Source organism: Miscanthus floridulus, chromosome 19 (assembly GCF_019320115.1).
Source record: "Miscanthus floridulus cultivar M001 chromosome 19, ASM1932011v1, whole genome shotgun sequence".
Lineage (NCBI taxonomy): Eukaryota > Viridiplantae > Streptophyta > Magnoliopsida > Poales > Poaceae > Miscanthus > Miscanthus floridulus.
The window spans coordinates 70,496,867-70,518,414 of record NC_089598.1 but is presented as its reverse complement, the minus strand read 5'-3'; the positions used below and the strand labels follow the sequence as shown (position 1 = coordinate 70,518,414).

The 21,548-nt window shown below is 47.9% G+C and overlaps 1 protein-coding gene across 2 annotated transcripts; it reads right to left on the bottom strand.

Annotated features, from left to right (window-relative positions):
• Window positions 1-1,240: 1,240 nt before the first annotated feature.
• Window positions 1,241-18,486, bottom strand: LOC136528351 (TOM1-like protein 9). 2 transcript variants are annotated; one of them, XM_066521300.1, is made up of 10 exons: window positions 18,254-18,486; window positions 16,078-16,156; window positions 13,678-13,776; window positions 13,400-13,513; window positions 12,971-13,134; window positions 7,126-7,207; window positions 6,840-6,925; window positions 3,218-3,394; window positions 2,580-3,079; window positions 1,241-2,095 (listed from the first exon to the last, which is right to left on the bottom strand). In XM_066521300.1, the coding sequence occupies exons 1-10, from the start codon at window positions 18,355-18,357 to the stop codon at window positions 1,476-1,478; spliced, it is 2,025 nt and encodes a 674-aa protein (XP_066377397.1). In that variant the 5' UTR covers window positions 18,358-18,486; the 3' UTR covers window positions 1,241-1,475. The 2 variants fall into 2 exon arrangements, with proteins under 2 accessions (XP_066377397.1, XP_066377398.1); XM_066521301.1 differs by lacking the exon at window positions 16,078-16,156 and having other exon boundaries at window positions 18,254-18,370.
• Between the last annotated feature and the right edge of the window lie 3,062 nt (window positions 18,487-21,548).

The following is a 21,548-nucleotide window of genomic DNA, read 5'->3' as shown; positions in this document are numbered from 1 at the left end:
TTTCCCTCTTCGTTTGCCTCGAGCTTTCACTCCAGCCCATGCCTTGGCCTCCGTCACCGCTGCACCCCCGACCAACGACACTACCCACCCCCACCTTCCCTCCCCGCCCTCCACTAATCCGAACCAGGGGATTCATCGACCTCCACTCTCCAACCCTTCCCCATCTGCCACCAGCCTCACCTACCACCGACGACCAATGGCACCTACCGTCGGCCGCACCGCTCACCAATCGCCATCGCCATCGTCAGCTATCCTCGACCCTCATCGAATAAGGATGAAGCGAACTTCCTAGGCCCATGGCCAACTCCGCCCACCTGATGTACCTCGTCACCCGCTTGTGGCACCTTGTCACCTCACTCTCCGCCTATCAACCCACCTATTCGGCCGCCACCACTGGGCCCTCCTCCTTCTAAGGCCGTCGGGCATGGAGAAGCCCCCTAAAAACTTAAACCTAACAATCATCGGAGAGAAGGAAGGCGAGTCATGCATGCATGCAGAGGAGGGAGACGAGGCACACCTCAAAATCTGCCTTGTCCAATCTCAGGACAGCACGTGTCCGAGCACTACTTTCAGTAACCAGGGGATTCATCGACCTCCACTCTCCAACCCTTCCCCATCTGCCACCAGCCTCACCTACCACCGACGACCAATGGCACCTACCGTCGGCCGCACCGCTCACCAATCGCCATCGCCATCGTCAGCTATCCTCGACCCTCATCGAATAAGGATGAAGCGAACTTCCTAGGCCCATGGCCAACTCCGCCCACCTGATGTACCTCGTCACCCGCTTGTGGCACCTTGTCACCTCACTCTCCGCCTATCAACCCACCTATTCGGCCGCCACCACTGGGCCCTCCTCCTTCTAAGGCCGTCGGGCATGGAGAAGCCCCCTAAAAACTTAAACCTAACAATCATCGGAGAGAAGGAAGGCGAGTCATGCATGCATGCAGAGGAGGGAGACGAGGCACACCTCAAAATCTGCCTTGTCCAATCTCAGGACAGCACGTGTCCGAGCACTACTTTCAGTAGCAGCAACACGCGTCGAGCACTACTTTCAGTAGCAGCGGCACGCGTCAAATAAGGATCGGTGCAAATAGGAGAGGTTTCTTGATAGCCAATTGTAGTAGATAACAAATAATTGAGCAGACGCAACAACGGCCCAAGCAAAACCTATAGAACACGAACAGGTCTGGCATTCAGAAGTCGTATGCCAGAATAACCAGGAGAGGAGACAGCATACTGGACTCTCTTTTTTTTTTTTTTTTTTTTTTTGCTCCATTTATATGTACATAAGATATTAAGGCTACAGAATACTAGTAAACAAACTATAATTTCTTGAAAAGATGTAAACAATCGCTATCAATCTCAGAATCTACAAATCTCGCCCACTACTTTCCAATAGGAAAAAAAATCCACGAATTTATATACTATAAGCAGAAGGTACCCCCATGGAACTTGTAAGCACCGGCTCATCTTTACAAGTTACCAGCCTTGTTGGACGCAGTTTTACTAGGCTTTGTTTTGGCAATGCTAACAAGATCACTAAAGAGCGAATCTTCAGGTCTGCTTGGCCTGTTATGCTGCTGGAGGGAAGACGAGGCGGGTGTGCCATACAGACTGTTGTCTTGCATCGAGAGGCCATTCATCCTCTGAGAAAGATCATTTGCACTAGCATATGCATATGCAGCATTCGGAACATAGTAGCCTCCAGGCTGCTGACCATAGCCATAGCCTGTCATCTGGACACTAAACATCTGTTGCTGGTAGACAACTCCAGCCATTTGCTGGGGATAAATGCCTACTGGTTGGTTGCCTTGCACTGGCGGATACATTCCTCCATCCTGTGTATTTTGTGTAGCATATGGTTGTTGAGCTAGTCCGGGCTGGAACTGCCCTCCTGGTTGTCCAGTTGGCATTAGTTGCGATGGTAACACTTGCTGCCCAGGATGTGTAATTTGGACTGGCTGGGGTTGACTAACTCCAAATTGTGGCAGAGCTGACAACCCACCAGGATGATCAGCTTCTAATTGCTCAGTTTCTGCAGGCAGAGCTTCCCAGGGTGGTGGTGGAAGGTCGTTGCTTTGTTCATCTTGACCTGTCAAGGACCAATCGCCAATAGTTTGACTATCTGAGGACGAAAACTTCTACATGAAGAAACAAAAAATCTACATAGAAGTACTTCACAAACAGAAAATTTAATCTGCTTGATGCTAAACTTTATCTTGTGCTTTGTTTAGCGTTAAATTGTGCTGATTTTGTTTTGTGGAACTTGCTTTAGAAATTTTAGAGTTTGGCTAATTGCTTTTCATTTAAAATACTAAGTTGTAAAATGGAGACATTGCATCTCAATTTACCCAAAAAATGTATCACAGTTCTATGGCACAAAAGCTTGAAATATTAGGAAATAAGAGACGCATAGACACAGCAATTGTAATCTGATCCAGAAAAAAGTTAGGGAGTAAAACAATTACCTAGCTCTGTTTTTAACACTTTAGGGACAAACTAATAGAACAAACAAAAATAATACTAAGATACTTGTACATACTAGAAGCTTAAATTAAAAGAGACAGTGTTAGTACCATAATTCGGTGCCTGCTGTGGTGGAATCATTCTATGGGCAAACTGCCCATTCCATGAACTTGCTGAGGTTAAGTTAGAGCCTTGATCATAGGGTGTCATTGTATCTGAATTTAAGCCATTAGCATATGGTGAAGGATAGTGTGGTAGAACAGGTTGCTGTGGAGCAGGATAGGCTTGTACTGATGGATTAGGATTTGTGTTAGATATAGAAGGTATGGTAGGGTTCTGGCTGGTGTTATTGATAGCATTGCTATCTGAAAACATGTCTAAAAGGTCTAAAGTACTGGGGCTTAACGAAGCTGAAGTTGCAGGCTGAGTCACTAAAGGAACAAGAGCTTGGGAATGAACAGGTTCTGGTTTGAAGAACTCATCACCACTAAGTAAGTCAATATTTGTGGTAACAGCTGATTCTCCATGAGACTTTGAAGCACTTGATGATGGCGGTGCAGGAAGTGCTAACTGCTCAAATGGAGTCACACTACTGGCAACTTTAGCAGACCTGACAGGTTCATAGTGTTCATAGGAAAAGTCAGTCAAAGAATAATTCTAAGATACTCTTTTGAGGGTTACTAAACCCTCATCAGCTAAAGGATTATTTCAGCTAGAGTAATAACATGTGAGAAGGACACAACAGAACCTTTGGTCTGCCTCCTTTGTCAGCTCGGGCTTCGTTGGAGAACTGTCTGCGTGGGCCGGGACTGATTTCGGTTTTTCTACTTGAACGGCTATGCCAGCAGCAATTGCATCGTGTTTTGCTAAAACACGCTGTAAATCATCATTCAATGAAAGGCCCTGACTTAATAGGTCCTCGTCCCTGTTGCCATTAAATGTATGGAAAGAATTAGAAACTATTCCACTCTTACATGAAAACAAGCACAGGAAATTCAAAGGATGATAGTATAACATGTTTTGAATATCCAGTTCAAAGAAAGTAGAAGTAGAGCAAGGGTTTGTTTGCTCGATGACCCCAACTGGCCACACCTAAGCTCCGGCTGGCACAACATGCGGCAAGTTGTGGCACAGAAAAAGTATGCCAAACGCAAAGGCAAGCTATCTAACTATCTACACGAAACCCTGAAGCACCACAGAACTTCTTGTGTCATGTTAGAGTTCAGTTAGCCAACCAAACAGAGAGCTAAAGAATGGCAAAGTTGCGGCAGGTGAGTTGTGGTGTGTTGCTGTTGGCAACCAAACACACCCTTAAAACATTCTCATACAGCCGGTGTGCTGTAAGCTGTGTCCATTTGGGCATGTAACTAGTAGTCGCTCAGTGAATATCAAGGTTTTGCATTGTTTGATGCTGCACAGTTCTTGGAACGATCGTTCTGACGTTGTGCTGTGCAGGCTGAGCATTGCTCAGATGCGTTGGCACGTTTTTGTTTGATTTCAGTTCCATGGTTAAATCTCTGAACGAGCATGCTTGGGTTGCAAGGTGATACCAAAGGAGTGTGTTGTTTCTCAACATAAGCTTTTGATGGCAGACTTTTGTTTTTAGGTGCGTGCCCGTAGGGATAAACAAGCTAAGATTGAAAGAACAAAGTGGTGGAAACTGAAAGGGAGACGTCAGAGGTATTCAGGGAAAGGGTTATCAAAGAGGGCTCTTGGAAGGAAGAAGAGGACATAAACAACATGTGGGAGAAGATGGCAACCAACATTCGGAAGGTGGCCTCAGAGGTGTGTGGAGTAACCAAAGGAAGTGGAGGCGAGGCTAAAGATACTTGGTGGTGGAACGAGGAAGTCCAAAGGGCTATTAAGGAGAAGAAAGAGTGCTATAGACGCTTGTACCATGACAGGAGTGTGGACAACATAGAGAAGTACAAGGTGGCAAAGAAGACTGCAAAGCGAACTGTAAGTGTGGCAAAGGGTAGAGCGTACGAGGATCTTTACCAACGTTTGAGTACGAAGGAAGGAGAGAAGGATATTTATAGGATGGCTAGGGTTCGTGAGAGAAAGACAAGGGACTTCAACCAAGTTAAGTGCATTAAAGATGAAAGGGAGCATCTCTTGGTGAAGGAGGATGAGATCCGACATCAATGGCAAGAGTATTTTGACAAATTGTTCAATGGTGAGAATACTGACACAACCTTTCAGTTGGATGACTCTTTCGATGACACCAATAGGCGCTTTGTGCAGAGAATCCAAGAACCTGAGGTCAGAGAGGCGTTGAAAAGAATGAAAGGAGGTAAGGCGATGGGACCAGATGGTATCACAATCGAGGATTGGAGATGCCTTGGGGACATAGCTATAGTATGGCTAACCAAGCTGTTCAACCATATTTTTCGATCGAACAAGATGCCTGATGAGTGGAGAAGTATATTGGTACCGATCTACAAGAATAAAGGAGATATTCAAAGTTGTACTAATTATCAGGGAATTAAGTTGATGAGCCATGCTATGAAGCTATGGGATAGAGTTATCGAGCATCGCTTGAGAGCAATAACGCGGGTCTCTATGAACCAATTTGGTTTCATGCCCGGAAGGTCAACCATGGAAGCCATTTTCTTAATAAGACAAGTTATGGAGCGGTATAAGGAGAAGAAGAAGGACCTACACATGGTTTTTATTGACTTGGAGAAGACTTATGATAAAATACCAAGGTATGTTATGTGGTGGCCTTTGGACAAACATAAAGTCCCAACGAAGTACGTCGGGCTCATTAAGGACATGTACAACAATGTTGTGACTAGAGTTCGAACAAGTGATGGAGACACGGATGACTTCCCGATTAGGATAGGACTACATCAAGGGTCAGCTTTGAGCCCTTATTTGTTTGCCTTAGTGATGGATGAGGTCACAAGGGACATACAAGGGGACATCCCTTGGTGCATGCTTTTCGCGGACGATGTAGTGCTAGTTGATGAAAGCCGGACAAGAGTGAATCAGAAACTGGAGTTATGGCGGGAGACTTTGGAGTCCAAAGGTTTTAGACTCAGTAGAACTAAAACTGAGTATATGAGATGTGACTTTGGCACTACTACTCGGGAGGAGGAAAATATTAATTTGGAAGGTCAAGTAGTGCCTAGGAAGGATACCTTTCGATATTTAGGATCAATGCTACAGAGACACAGGGATATTAACGAAGATGTTAACCATAGAATCAAAGCAAGGTGGATGAAGTGGCGGCAAGCATCTAGTGTCTTATGTGACAAAAGGGTACCACAGAAGCTAAAAGGCAAGTTTTATAGGACGGCGATTAGACCTGCTATGTTGTATGGTGCAGAATGTTGGCCTACGAAAAGACGACATGTTCAACAGATAAGTGTCGCAGAACTACGTAAGTTGCGTTGGATTTGCGGTCATACAAGAAGGGATCGAGTTCGGAACGATAATATACGTGATAGATTAGGGATAGCACTAATTGAAGAAAAACTTGTCCAACACCGGTTGAGATGGTTTGGACATATCCAACGGAGACCTCCAGAGACACCGGTGCGTAGTGGAATCCTAAACCAGGATAGTATTGTGAAGAGAGCCAGAGGAAGACCGAAGTTGACTTGGGTAGAGACAATAAAAGGAGACTTGAAATGATGGAATATACCCAAAGACTTAGCCTTAGATAGGAGTGCTTGGAAGACGTGCCTGAACCTTAATTACTTCTGCTGGGTTTCAACTCTAGCCTACCCCAACTTGTTTGGGACTTAAAGGCTTTGTTGTTGTTGTTGTTGTTGGTTAAATCTCTAAACGCTTTTGTAATTTCATTGATGTAATGTAATAAAATTTGGGATTCCCGTTGTGGGAAAAAAAGTAGAGTAAAAACATACAAACAGATTTTCAGCAAAGAATGCAGACCCCACAAAAGTCATGTGCATCATGTACAAAATGCTCTAATATACTCCGTCCATTCCAAATTGTAAGTCGTTTGGCTTTACTAGATACATACCTTTTACTATGTATCTACACAGCGTATATTTGGTGCAAAGCAAAAGCTATAACTAGAAAAGCTCTCACTTACATTTTGGAATGGAGGGAGTAGAAAAAATATATGATGTACCGTGTAAACAAAGCATACTGCTTTTCACAAAAAGTAGTTATATTTTTACTATGGTCCATAATACATTATTATTAAAAAAAGGGTTGTGTCAATTCCCATTCCAATAAGGATTTCGGCTGAACAAATTTTATTTTTCCCTGTTAAGTTCGGGTACACAAACATGAGAGTAGTTTGGTGGTTCAAATCCATATCCTAAGTTTCAACAATTAATTTCATTTAGTTTGTATATATACTGGTTGAAAAAGCATAACATGAAGCAGTGACTTACGACGTTGAGTTGACAAGTTGCACCACTCTTTGCTTGTATGAACGGCATTGGTCCACAAGGTCCACAATGACCTCCTGCCTTAGACCCTGCATGTTGACTACTATTTAGAAATCCAGGGATGACTAGAACTTCTGCAACTGTATGGTCCAGTTGAATAATCTGGAACATGTCAACATATAACCCAGTTTTAAGGAAAGAAATCCTCAAGGAAAATGGGAAGGTCATCTCATGATTTTACTAGACGTGTGTAATTACCGAGGGTAAGTAAGCACAAGGTAGAAAATACCTCTCTGTTACCAGGATCAATAGCATTTAACATCTCTGCAAGAACATCCATGACCCCACATGCATTCTGAATTTCTGTCAGGCTGGCAATAGAAAGACAACGTTATTTTGAAACTTCCTTTAGAAAGGAAATTCATCAAATAAACAAGGCATAGCTAATCATAACAATGATTCAATTATAACCTTATAGAATTGGTGCACAGAAGGGATGAGCTGCAATGTATAGAAAGAAAATAGAAAAGCTATGGAAAGTTTATGCAATAGAAATAGAAATTCACAGTTTTTTTTTCTCGAACACACAGGAGGGCTGCATATCATTATATTATAGAAGAAAAAGAGGGGAGAAGAGAAATTCACAGATTTGAACAGCCATAAAAAAATATCCATGCATATTCTTGTATATTCTCATTAAGCCAGCCCTACCAATTTCAGAAATAATCTTAATTAATGGGAGCTGAAACTACAAATATTCTGCAAATGTAATCCCAATGATCTTAAAATCCTTTTGGTAGGCTGCACAATATATATGGAGAAGGAAGGCATGAGAACGCTTAATTTTGTCGTAACTGTAATCCCACAGATAATGCACATGTCAAGGGCCTGAGTATCGAGGGTAGGAGGCCCTCGGCTACGTAGATCGTAGCCGTGGTCCGTCTTCTCCGGTGAGGTTTTTGCCCCTCTTCCGAAGGCTTGAGTGCGGTAGGGAGAGGAGAGAGAGTTCACGGTAGAATTCTTGATTGATTCCTCGGCTACAGCCGGATACAAGGCTTAATAGCCTGTTTTGCAAAACAGAAGGAAACTATCTCCTATAATTAAGGATCTCCTCTAATATCCCAACTAATTCTATTTCCTATCTTAGCCACTATTTCCCTTTCCTTCCTCCAGAAGTTCGGGCGTGGCCCTGATAGCTGCGCGCTCAGCTGCGCGCCTCTGGTCCCTCGCGCGTCTACGGCGTGTATAGGGGAGGCCCCACATGACATCTCTCCCCCCCTCGACTTGCAGCTTGTCCTCGAGCTGGAATGAGGGATGCTTGGCTGTGAACTCCTCCCAATCTTCCCATGTAGCAGCAGACGCCGGCTGTCCCTTCCAGCGCACCAGCACTTGTTTGATGCCCCGGGCGAGGCGAGAGCGTACCACGCGCTCTGGTTCGGGCACTACTGCACCATGCAGCAGCTCAGGCAGCGCTGGAGTGGAGGTTGGAGGCGTGCCCACCCATTTCTTCAGGAGCCCCACATGGAACACATCATGTATCTTGGCTTGGGGTGGGAGGGCCAGACGAACAGCCGCTTCGTTGATGACCTCAGTGACCTGATAGGGCCCAAAGAACCTGGGCTGCATCTTCCCCTTTGGCGCCAAGGACATAGAAGCTACTGGCCGGTTGCGGAGGCGCAGCAGAACCCAGTCCCCGACGTCATAGGCCACTACACGGTGTTTGTTGTCGTAGAACCGCTTCTGGATGGCCTGAGCTTGCTCCAAGCGATGGCGTACATCCTCCAGAAAGGCCTCGCGCTCAGCCATTGACTTGGCCACAGCTGCCACCCGGGTGTCACCCTCTTCATAAGAACGGATGGATGGAGGGTGCCGGCCATACACCACCCTGAACGGGGTGTCACGGAGCGAGGACTGGTACGCCGTGTTGTACATGTACTCCGCCCAAGGCAGCCACCTGAGCCAGTCCCGTGGGCGATCGCCGGTGATGCAACGAAGGTACATGGTGATCACCTTGTTGGCTGCCTCGGCCTGACCATCAGACTGGGGATGGAAAGCCGACGTCATATGCAGCTTGGCGCCCATGAGCCTCATCAATTCTTGCCAAAATGTCGAAGTGAACACCACATCGCGGTCCGAGACGATGGACTGTGGCATGCCATGAAGGCGCACAATGTCGGAGAAGAAAGCCTGTGCCACAGTTTCAGCGGAGTATGGGTGCGCCAATGGGATGAAGTGCGCATACTTGCTGAAACGGTCCACCACCGTCAAGATGACGGATTTGCCTCGAACCTTCGGGAGAGCTTCTATGAAATCAAGACCGATGTCCGTCCACACCGCTGTTGGGATCGGCAGAGGCAGCAGCAACCCAGCCGGCAGGAGATGCTCCGACTTGTTGCGCTGGCAAGTGGAGCACGCCCGCACAAAGTCCTGCACCACGCGGCGCATGTCGGGAAAGTGGACGTCCCGGCGAAGACGATGAAGGGTGCGCTGTACCCCTTCGTGGCCGTCCTCATGGACTGCGGCCAGCAGCTCTCGAAGCAGCGGCGACGACGGCGGAACGTAGACGCGGCCATCGTATGTGAGCAGGCCGTCAGTAATGGCCCAGGGAGCAGAGCGCGAGCCGGCGAGGACCTCCTCCTTCAGGGCCACCGCCGCCGGGTGGATGGCCTGCTCCTGGCGCAGCCGGTCGATGTAGTCGAAGCGGGGTGCGGATATGGCGAGCACCGTGCCCTCCGGCGTGTCGCGGCGAGACAAAGCGTCGGCCACCGCGTTCTGGGCGCCCGGCTTGTACTCGACGCCGAAGTCAAAGCCCAACAGCTTGCCCACCCAGTGATGTTGGGGGATGGTCGCAAGCCGCTGATCGAGGAGGAACTTCAAACTGTAATGATCCGTGCGGACTGTAAACCGGCGCCCCCACAGGTACGGCCGCCAGTGGCGTACAGCGTGCACCAGGCCGATGAGCTCGCGTTCATATGCTGCGAGGGAGCGATGTCGAGGCGCCACCGGCCTGCTGAAGTAGGCGATGGGGTGGTTCTCTTGCAGCAGCACGGCGCCAAATCCGTGCGTCGAGGCATCGCACTCCACTATGAACGGCTTGGTGAAGTCCGGGAGCGCGAGCACAGGCGCCGACGTGACAGCGGCCTTGAGCGCCTGGAACGCCGCCGTGGCCTCGTCCGTCCAGGAGAAGCCCTCCTTCTTGAGCAGCGCCATCAGAGGTGCTGCGATGACGCCGTAGTCGTGGACGAACTTGCGGTAGTAGCCCGCCAGCCCCAAGAAGCCTCTGACCGCGCGCACCGACCGGGGCTGTGGCCAGTCCCGAACCGCCTCCACCTTGGCGGGGTCCATAGCCACACCGTCAGCGGAGATCACATGGCCCAGGTACGCCACTGATGCCACCGCGAACGCGCACTTGGACTGCTTGACGAAGAGTTGGTGCTGCTGCAGTACCGAGAGCACAGCACGAACATGGCGCAGGTGGTCGGCCCAAGAGGAACTGTAGATCAGAATGTCGTCAAAAAACACAAGTACAAACCGCCGAAGAAAGGGCCGCAGCACGTCGTTCATGAGCGCCTGGAACGTGGCCGGTGCGTTGCAGAGGCCGAAAGGCATGACGAGGAACTCGTAGAGGCCGTCATGTGTGCGAAAAGCCGTCTTGTGGACGTCCTCCGGCCTCATGCGCACCTGATGATAGCCCGACCGCAGATCCAACTTGGTGAAGAAGCGGGCGCCGTTGAGCTCGTCCAGAAGCTCGTCGACGACTGGGATCGGAAAGGCGTCCTTGATGGTGAGCGCGTTCAGCGCTCTGTAGTCGACGCAGAACCTCCAGGAGTCGTCCGGCTTCTTGATGAGGATGACCGGCGACGAGAACGCCGAGTCGCTCCGGCGGACAATGCCCTGGCCCATCATCTCCCCGCATTGCCGCTCCAGCTCATCCTTGTGGGCTGCCGGGTACCGGTAAGGGCGCACAGCCACTGGAGCGGCGCCTGGCTGTAACGTGATGGCATGGTCGCGGGTACGCTGCGGTGGCAGTCCTGTTGGTGCAGCAAAGACGTCGCTGAACGCGTCGAGGAGGCCGTCGAGGAGGGGGCTGTCCCCAGCGGTCGCCGTGAGGCGCGGTGCGCGCACCTTCGCCACATCAGTCCAGCAAATCGCCCGGCCTTGCCGAGTGAAGGACATGGTCCTAACGGTGAAGTCCCAGACAATCTGTCCCAAGGTAATGAGCCACTGCGTGCCCAGAACCAAGTCATAGCCGGCGAGAGGCATGACATAGAGATCCACCAGGAAGTGTTCGCCAGCGACGGAGATCGGTGCCTGCCGGATAACGCCGGGGCAGCGGATGCGCTCCCCGTTCGCCACAGTCGCCGTCAGACGTGGACGTTGCTGCACTTCCAGTCCGGAGCGGCGCGCTGCCTCTTCGCCAATGAAATTGTGGGTGGATCCTGTGTCCAGGAGAGCCACCAGTGAGACCGCGCCCACGTCGACCGGCACCTGCATGGTGTCGCAGACCGGCACCCCCGCCACGGCCTGCAAGGAAAAGACAGGAGCCTCGGCAACCTGATTAGCAACTGCAGCGGCCGCCTCCTCCTCTTCAGTGATCGTGACGCCGTCCACGAAGAAGATGCGGCGGCAGACCCTATTATGGCCCCGTGTGTACTTCTCATCGCAGTTGTAGCAGAGGCCCAGGCGGCGACGTTCTGCTTGTTCTTCTGTAGACAGCCGCTTAATCGGCTGGCCGGCTGGACGCGCAGGCGCTGCTCCTATGACTGGGGCAGGAAGCGCCGGCCGAACCGGGGGGGCCGGGAGAGCCAGGGGCAGAGGCCCTGGACCTTGCTGGACGCGTGTGCCTCCTCTGCCCGGCTGAACTGCTGGGGCAGCCGCCAGCCGTTCCTGCTCCATGACCTCCACCTCGCGCGCCAAGCTCATGGCGACCGCTAGCGTCTGGGGATTGTGAAGGCGGACCTGGTTGCTGATCGGAGGAAGCAGCCCCCCGGTGAAGAGCTGAACCCTCTGCGCCTCTTCCAGTGGCCCCGCGCGCGGGAGGAGCGCCTGAAACCGGTCCTGGTACTCCTCGACCGTGCCGGTGCGCCGACACTGCGAGAGCTCGAACAGCGGCGCCGAGCGCAGCGGCGGTCCGTAGCGGAGGTTGAGCAGGTCCTTAAAACGGCGCCACGTCGGCACCCCTTCATCCTGCTGCACTTGCATATACCACAGTTGGGCATTGTCCTCCAAGTTGTAGGAGGCCATCCACACCTTTTCTTCCTCCATTATCCGCTGTTGGTGGAAGTAGGACTCGCATCGATTGACGAAGACGAGAGGATCAGACTTGCCATCATAGCGGGGGAAGTCGAGTTTCTGGAACCGGGGAGGCCGATCGGTGTGATGCTGGCCGTCGGGCCCAGCACCCGGCGCGGAGGCACCCGAGGACGACGCCTTCTCCTTCTTCAGCGCGTCCAGGTCGGACTGGAGGGAGCCAATCTTGCCCGTGAGGCCCTCTATCATCTTGGCGAGGTCAGCGATCGTTGGCTCAGCCATGGCAGAGGAGCGGGATTCAGCGGAGGTGGGCGATGGAGGTGTGGCAGTGGGGGCGATGGTGGCTGGAGGGTCGGCGGCTGCAGCAGATGAACCTGCCGATGAACTGGAGGTGGTGGATCGACGTGACCGTGATACCAGGTTGTCAAGGGCCTGAGTATCGAGGGTAGGAGGCCCTCGGCTACGTAGATCGTAGCCTTGGTCCGTCTTCTCCGGTGAGGTTTTTGCCCCTCTTCCGAAGGCTTGAGTGCGGTAGGGAGAGGAGAGAGAGTTCACGGTAGAATTCTTGATTGATTCCTCGGCTACAGCCGGATACAAGGCTTAATAGCCTGTTTTGCAAAACAGAAGGAAACTATCTCCTATAATTAAGGATCTCCTCTAATATCCCAACTAATTCTATTTCCTATCTTAGCCACTATTTCCCTTTCCTTCCTCCAGAAGTTCGGGCGTGGCCCTGATAGCTGCGCGCTCAGCTGCGCGCCTCTGGTCCCTCGCGCGTCTACGGCGTGTATAGGGGAGGCCCCACATGACAGCACATATACTGCATTAGTTCTAACATTAATTCCATGGATATTAATATATGGGGTAAAGAAAAGCAAATGTACCTTAATGCAGGCACTTCTGGTGCAGAAGAGGATTCAGGCACATCTTGTCGATAATCAGTGTTACGCAATGCAGGAGGCGGATAGTTCCTTAGAGGCTGTGTCTGTGGAGGAGTATAGATTGGCACGGCACTCTCCGGCCTTTGAGGAAATACAGCTCCAGCACGCTGATAAATCAAATCAAAAGTACGATGAGTTCTTGCTATAAATACTAGGTAAAGTAATACTTTGAAGATGATGAAAATACTAGGTAAAGTAGCTAAACCAGGAAAATGTTCCATTTATTTGTGCTATTGCAATATTCCAGATGGTGAAACAAACACAACTTACTTTCTACTAGTAAACTTTTTGTTTGTTAGTACTTGACACCACATATAATGCTATAAAATATGGTCGAATTTATGCCAGAAAAAAAAATGTGACAACATTTACCAGCATCTCTTGATATGCTGCGTAATACTGGGGATATCTTGCACGGGCACCACCAAAAGCTTCTTGCCAAGTGTCTATCAGAATTAGTATCTTCTCTTTGACGTGATAGTCAGGCTACAGATCACGCGAAATAACAGATGAGATGTTATTTTATTACTGAATAGGGTTACCCAGAAAACACAAGCCCAGAAATTTGTTTGCCAAGGATTCAAATATGCGTGTCCATGTCGAAGTGGCAGGTAAGAATGATACAGGAGAATATTAAAAGGCATTTGCACCTTCTTCTTAGCTATCTTCACCATTTCATGAAGTATATCCTTCTCAGCAACTTGCATATGAACAAAATCACCACAATTTTTAATCAAGGTCTCCAGCAACTGAAAAGGAAAAGGGAAACAGCAGTAGTAGCTTAGTACAAGCTTACTGAGTAAAGTGTTGCCTGCTTTCAAGTATGAAGTATGAACAACAGCCCCAAACTATCAGATTAAATTTCAGAAACTAACATTGTTCGATTATGTATCTCTGGGAGAACGAGCGTATGCTGAGACCGATCCAAGAGGATATACATAAGATAAAGCAGTAAAACAGGAAGCCTAAGGTTTTAGAGATAATAAACATAGTTACATTACATAGGACAATATGTTATCCCAGTGAATATTTTCTTGTCATGCAGTATCGTTTTTTACAATGCCAGAGAATTTTCTTGATGATAAAACAAAGAATAACAAAGTAACATTAATCATTACACAACCAACAACAGTCAGTCCTACAAACATGGTGTTTACCGATCTATATCTATCTATATCTGTATCTATATCTATCTCTCTTATAATCCTAAACCCCACTAACATTCTATCTCCACATGCAATATGTACACCTCAGCTGTCCACTAGCACAAGTAATTACAACTCACTAGCACATGCAATTGTGATATCCACGTCAGCGAGACATGTCATCCACTAACATAAATTTAGCTGTCCACATCAACATGCCACATCATACACCAACATTAATTTATAGTAGTTTATCCCTTTATATAAGTAATTATATCTAGTCTAATTTCATTCTAAATCATTCACAATTCCCGCAGCAATGCGCGGGGTATGCTTCTAGTTATCATTAATGCAAAAGCCTTAGAATACTACTGAATCATCCTTGATAATGCAAAATCCTTAGAACACAAGTAGATGCTGATTGTAGCCTCCACTAATGTCTTTTAGCTATAGCATATTTGTAGTCGTTATCACACAATGTGTTCTTTAACAATTGTACTATTTAACTACCATCACGGTTTGCTGATTTTGAACGCAATGGCAGGAGCTCTGCCTTTCAATTAAGATAGGGAAAGAAAGTTTATGTACAAGCAAGGACAAACGAGATTATGGTTACACCCCCCATAAGCATGTAAGCTAAACATAATCGAGTGCTTTCTTCCTTTGCTACTCTATGTCTTCCTTTATCCTTGCGGCTACTTGTGTCGCCGTTTGTATCTTGTTGTCGAAAATTCTCCTATTTCTCTCTTTCCATATATTCCAAAAGGTATAGATTACCACCCCGTTAAGCCTCCTACGCTCAAATTTTGGCACTTTCGTTGCCGCATCATCCCACCATGACCTGATATGGGTGGGGTCAACCTGGGGCTGTTGCTGCAGTTGAGTGAAGTTTTCCCACGAGAGGATTTGATCCCAAACCGCCTTAGCGAAAGGACAACAAAGGCATAGGTGTAGGCTTGTCTCTAAGGGACCGTTGCACAGCACGCATTGTTGTTGGTGTGGCCACCCTCTCTTTTGTAGGTTTTGTGCCGTTAGAATTTTATCTTGCACTAAGATCCAGGCGAAGATCTTGCATCTGTTCTCCACACACGCTTTCCAAATCAAGTCCGTACGGAAGGGGACAAGCGAACCTCTGAATTGGATTCTGTAGGCCGAGCGGGTGGAGTAATTCCCATCCTTGGTCCAACGCCAGGAGATGGTGTCCTGGACGCCCTGTTGTAGGTGTACGTCCTGTATTCGTATCCAAAGGGACACAAACTCCTCTATGTGGATAGCCGAGGTGATTTTCCTTCGTAGCTTATGCATCCAATTGTTGTTCTGGAGCTCTTGTTGCACCGTTCGGTTTGTCCTTGAGACTAGGCGGAACAAGTTCGGTGCTAGGTACCTAGGAGCTTGTCCATTCAGCCAACTGTGGTGCCAAAACTTAGTCTTTGCACCGTCCCCCAAAGATATAATGATTGAGGAGTTGAAGAGGAGACGATCATCATCAGAACATGGAAGCTCCGAGCCGCTCCAAGACTTGGAGTCATCCACCCATTCTTGCCAAAGCCATCGCAACCGGAGGGCTCGCCGAAATCTCTCAAGGTCAGGGACGCCTAAACCGCCCAGGTCAGTCGTCCACCCACGGTTTGCTGATCACACCAGTTAAATCAGAATTTACATGCTAACCAACAAAATGAATTGAAATCATAACCAGAGCTAGAATTGATGTAATTACTATGGGATAAATGAGCCATTGATCGACTGATATAATGAAGTAAAGCTGAAAGATGCATGCAAATTTTCATCTTTATGAACATATGCACAATAGAGAAGGCTACTCTGCCAGTCTGTACATGACAAAATGGCAACTGATGGTTCATGTGCAAACAGAAGATATCAAACCAATTGCAGAATGGTATTTACCGTTAATGCAAGAAGCTGGACCTTTGAGTTCTTGTGCCCAATCCGTTTCTTGATAGTCTTCACTACATCTTTGGCTTGCCTATGTGAAATATGAAAGTATGAGAGAACCACCTGAACTACATCTTTGGCTTGACTATGAAATATTCACAAGACGCCACTAGTAAACATTACAGCTCCTCCCCAACCCCAAACCTGAAAAAAACACACAATCTAACAGCAGAATAGAAGAAAATAATGCTCCATTCGAGTTACAGACTCCCTTTAGCTTTAGAAAATCAATGCTACCCACTCTCGTTTTCTATTGATTCACAAAGCATACAAATAAAGTTCAACTTAGCAATAGATCAAGAGTTCCATATCTCCCAGCTGTCACCATATAAGATTACTTTTTTTTTTTTGAAAATGCAGGAGAGCTGCGTTTCATTGTATTAAAGAGAATTGGTGGTCCTCAACAGGATCCTCACTCATACGGGGACCAAATATGAGTGAGGCAATTACACACACTCAAAACTTTTCCACATAGCTAACACACACGACTCAACTGCCCTATAGATTGCAAAAGTAAGTCCTAACCCCTGCAGTTTCTTCGCACCAGCCATGCACCATAAGCCGTGCTCATCCTTCAGTTCACATAAAATTGTGTTAACCGAAGGAGAAGCCCCCTCAAACACACAAGCATTTCTATATTTCCAAATAGTTCAGGCGCCAAGAATAATTAGAGTGTTCACTCCTTTTTTGTGCTCCTTTTTTACTCTTCTCATCGTCTTGCACCACCAATCTGCAAAGCTCCTTTCATTTTGACAGGGGACTAAATCTGTTAGCTCCAACGGATGGAGCAATCTGAACCATATAAGATTACAATGAGACAGTTCCAGGAGAATAACAAGAACTCATGGTTGCTCAAATATTGCATGTTTTGTTTCTACCACTCCATGCTTCTGCTTACTATCATACTGCCATCTTTAGGTAGGGCCTGTTTAGCAGAGCTCCAGCTAGTGTCCCTAGCTCCAAAATTTTGTGGAGCTAGCAAGCTGGGGGTAGACCAGGGGAATTTGGGCGAGCCTTATCATTCCACTTTAGACTGAAATGACCTGAGCCACTTTATCTGAGCCTACAAACTTCAAATCCAAGATGGGCTAGAATCCTGCCAAATAGCACTTCAGTCACTATACTGAGCATGTGATTGTTTGACTCGTAATCTCATATTCTTATAACCCTTCAGATTAGTAATTTGTATTATCCAGAAGAAAATCTTTAGGTGTAATGAAGGAGACACTGTCATCAATAATAGTCAGTATGTGGTACCAACTTTTTTTAATATTTATGGTCTATAAGTGAGGGCAGAAAGTGGACAAGTTCGCTCTTTCACTATAATGTCCAACATGCAGGATGCAGGCAAAGGTGGAGCCATGGCCCGGCTATCCCAGGAGGCTGGCCGGGTTCATCGATGAAGTTCAAAAGAAAATTTTCTTTGTACTCCCTCAGTTCCAAATTGTAAGTCGCTTTGGCTTTTCTAGATTCATAGATTTTACTATGCATCTAGACATAACATACATCTAGATGCATAGCAAAAACTATGTACTTAGAAAAGCCAAAACAACCTACAATCTGAAATGGAGGGGGTATCAAAGAAGCACACTGTACTTTGTTAAGTAAATAATTTTATATAATAAAGATTGTCAGGGCTCCTAAAAGCTTGTAGCTCCGCCACTAGATGCAGGGTATACCACAGCTCTCCCAGAAGCTGTTATTGAAATATTCGCTTGTCTTAAAAATGACTTGTTCGGCTTCTTTTTTCAGCCGGAACAGTGTTTTTCTCTCACAACAATTCAGCCGGAACAGTGTTTTTCAGCCAGTTTCAGACCGGCGAACGGGGCCAAACCCCACGTTGCTTTATCCGATGAACAAAGTAATAGAACCACAACACAAAAAAGAACCTCGCCTGAGTTTGAGAGGGCCAACTGGACTGATCATCAACAGCCCCCCGCTGTTAAACCTACTTTACCGCAGAGCCTCAAACCAGCTGCCTATCCAAAAGAATGGCTACGATATCACCACAAAATTTCGCGGCACCACGTCCCCAATCACGCGCTGAGCACTTAGCCAGTCGCCGCCGGCAGGTAAACAACGCGCGAAGGAAACGACAACCAAAAGGAGCGGGAGGAAAGGCGCTCACGAGGGGTCGTGGTTGAGGATGTCGCACATCTCAAGGTTGAGAGACCAGTCGGGGCCGATGAGCGACTCGCTCGTCGCGCGCTCCACCAGCACCGATTGCGGCATCGCGCAATTATTCCCGCTTCTTGATCGGCGGAAGAGTAGGCGGCGGGGAACCCTAGGCGGCGAGTTCCCCTTCTTCCTCCGCGTTTGTTTGGGCGGCGCCTTTCCGGTCGGTCAGAGAAAGCAGGCGAGGACGAAAATAAAATTGAGCGATTTTTCGGGGTTCGAATCGTCTCGGATGTCCCGTGTCCGTGCGAGGCCCACATGCCAGAGACCCGGGGATGACGAGATTTTCCAAAATTGGGTTCGGTTAGTTGATCCAGCAGGGACTGTCCTCGCCACATGAAATTTGCTGGAACAAGTGTTTTATGCTGCGTGGGATACCATGTGCGCGTTGCCTTAAGTATAAGGAAAACATTATGTAAACTCAATACATTTTAGATTGGACTCTATATCATTGATAGATGTGAACTTAGTATGATTTAGAATAATCTCTACTATAATGGATCAATTAAAATTATATTAGATCCCAGAGAAAACGTTCCGGCTAACAGCCTCTAACTATTGTGCATCCAGCAAAATGCACATAAGAATTTGTCTACATTAAAATTAAGGGCTAATAAAATACATAAACCAAATCCAATAGCCTAAGATTGATGCCAGGCTTCTAACGCAGCCGCTCATGCATGCACAACTTTTCCTCTTCCCCAATGCAACTCCGACTCCTCCACTCCCATCTCTGACTCCTCTCCCATCTCCTCCCCTCTACTGAGGCGACGGTGGGTGTAGGGCGATGGCGCTACCGGCGGTCAGCGCACTGACGTGAGCAGGGCCCCGATGCCCCATCTACCATCAGCATGTTCGGCAGCCCGTATCTGGCTTATAAGCCTTGTCTTATCAGCCAACGAACAGTATTTTTCTCTCACATCAAACCAGCTAGTAGTACTTTTCAACCATGGCTTATAAGTCAATCTAGCTGAAACGAACAGTCTGCATTGCGGTGAAGCTCCGGCATGGCCACGCTGGTGCACGAGCAAGCGAGGACAGGGGCCAAGCCATGCCGCCGCGCCTTGGGGACCACGTGGGTGTGGGCGGACGCTCAGGGGGCGAGGAAGGCAAAGCCGTGAGCGCGATCGGGAGCAAAGAAACACCCGACAACATGAAGCGGAGGAGGGTGAGAACATCGGAGTTCGACGATGTCGAAGTGGCAGGGACCGCTGAAACACCGAACTGCTACTCGTGGAAGCCGAACCTTGGCCAGAAGATCAACAAAACCATAAGCTCTAATGCTTCCTAAGGCAAAATTTTTGGGACTGGTATTTTTTTTTGCAATCATGGGCTAATTTTGTGTGTTGCTCTTGGATTGAATATCAATTTTCCCCAAACTGTTTAGATTACCTGGTCATTGCGGCATGCCTGTCTGTGTGTTACAATTAGCAAATTGGTATGGCTATGGTTTTCACATATTCTTTTTTGCTGTATCTTATAATCATGTTGGTGTAGTATGATAATTTCGTGGTCATATTTTACCTATAGTGTTTTAGAGTGCGCACGAGCCTTCATCTTGGCATTCAGATCCAGGAGTTACTCAGGTTTGACCTGGCGACTACATGCTTCACATATTGCAGGAAAAATTTTAAAAAGATCGTATTTTTGGATGCATGAAACCTAGGTTGTTACATTGGACCGAAGCCAAGCATGGGTACAGCAAAAGCCAAGTGCACCTTTGGGATGAGCCATATCTTTACAAAGTTTGCAATGATGGAATGTTGAGAAGGTGTGTACCCGTGGATGAAGGAATCAAGATCATAGAGAAATGTCATGGAGCAGAATATGGAGGCCACTATGGAGTATTCAGAACCCATGCAAAGATTTGCGAAGTGGTTTATACTGGCCATCCATGTACAACGATACACAAGATTATGTCAAGAAATGTGCAAGGTGCCAGAAGCACCGTAACATTCCGTAATTCCGTGTAATAGAAAAATCCTAACTTTTTAAACTTTTTTGCTTGAATGTGTGTTGCATATAAATTTAGGACAAACATAAGTCAAAATGTTTTCCCTTCCCGCCCCAATTCAAAATCCAAGCTTTAAAACTTTTACAACAAACCACTTGTCATGAAGTTGGCCAGGCCAAGTCAACAACATGACAAGGGGAGTTTTTCAAATAAAATATTTTGGAGATAAATTAAAACTTTGGTTGAATTCGAGCCGCACTTGAATTCAACGTGCAATCCCTTCACTTGATTTATTATTTTCCAAAACAAAAACCTAACTGTCGACAGAATATCGTCGGCAGTCCACCGAGGGGTATCCCGCGATGGTAGATTTGTTGGTAGGGGTACGAGTAATCAGGAACCGGATGGTGACACAAGGCGCAGAGACAGCGATTTAGACAGGTTCGGGCCGTCTGATCGACGTATTACCCTACGTCCTGTGTCTTTGGTGTATTGTATTAAGATGTAGTGGATAGATCTAGATGGATCGTGTCCGCTAGGGGATCCCTGCCTCTCCTTATATAGTCTAGAGGGGCAGGGTTACAAGTAAAATATCATATTTGGTACTATACAATGTCTTACGGTGCACGCCGAGCAGCGTCGTGCACGCCTTGATCTTATGGGCCAGGCCACCTCTGATGGTGCGGCCCATGTCTTGGGGGCCATACCCCCACAGCTAGTCCCCGAGCCTGACAGTAGGTGATGTAGTCACGTGGTGCCAGGGTCAGAAAGTAGAAGACCAGCCGAGCAGGCAGCCAGTCTCCGGGCGTAACCTCGAGATGAGAACAAGCACATTCACCGTAAGGTAAAGTGTGCCCACTTAGTCCCCGAGCCTGTTGGAAGATAAAGAATGAATCTTGTAGCAGGGTCAAAGGAAAAGAAGTCTAAAAGCTTGTTGACGTCGTCTGACATGCGCGTATCAAGACCCCAGACATGCTGCCTAAGATCAGCACCCTAATTCGAACAGCATAGAGCAGCTTGATAGCACACCAACCAGACGTAGCAAAATCTAACCACCAAGGGAGCACCGAGGAGTCCCCGGCGTCGCTGGCGATGACCGAGCACCAAGGAGCAAGGAGTCCCTAGCGTCGCTGGTGATGTCCGAGCATCGAGGAGCAAAGAGTCCCCGGCATCGTTGGCAATGTCCGAGCATTGAGGAGTGAGGAGTCCCCGATGTCACTGGCAATATCCAAGCACCGAGGAGCAAGGAGTCCCCGGTGTCGCTGGCGATGATCGAGCACCGAGGAGTCCCCGG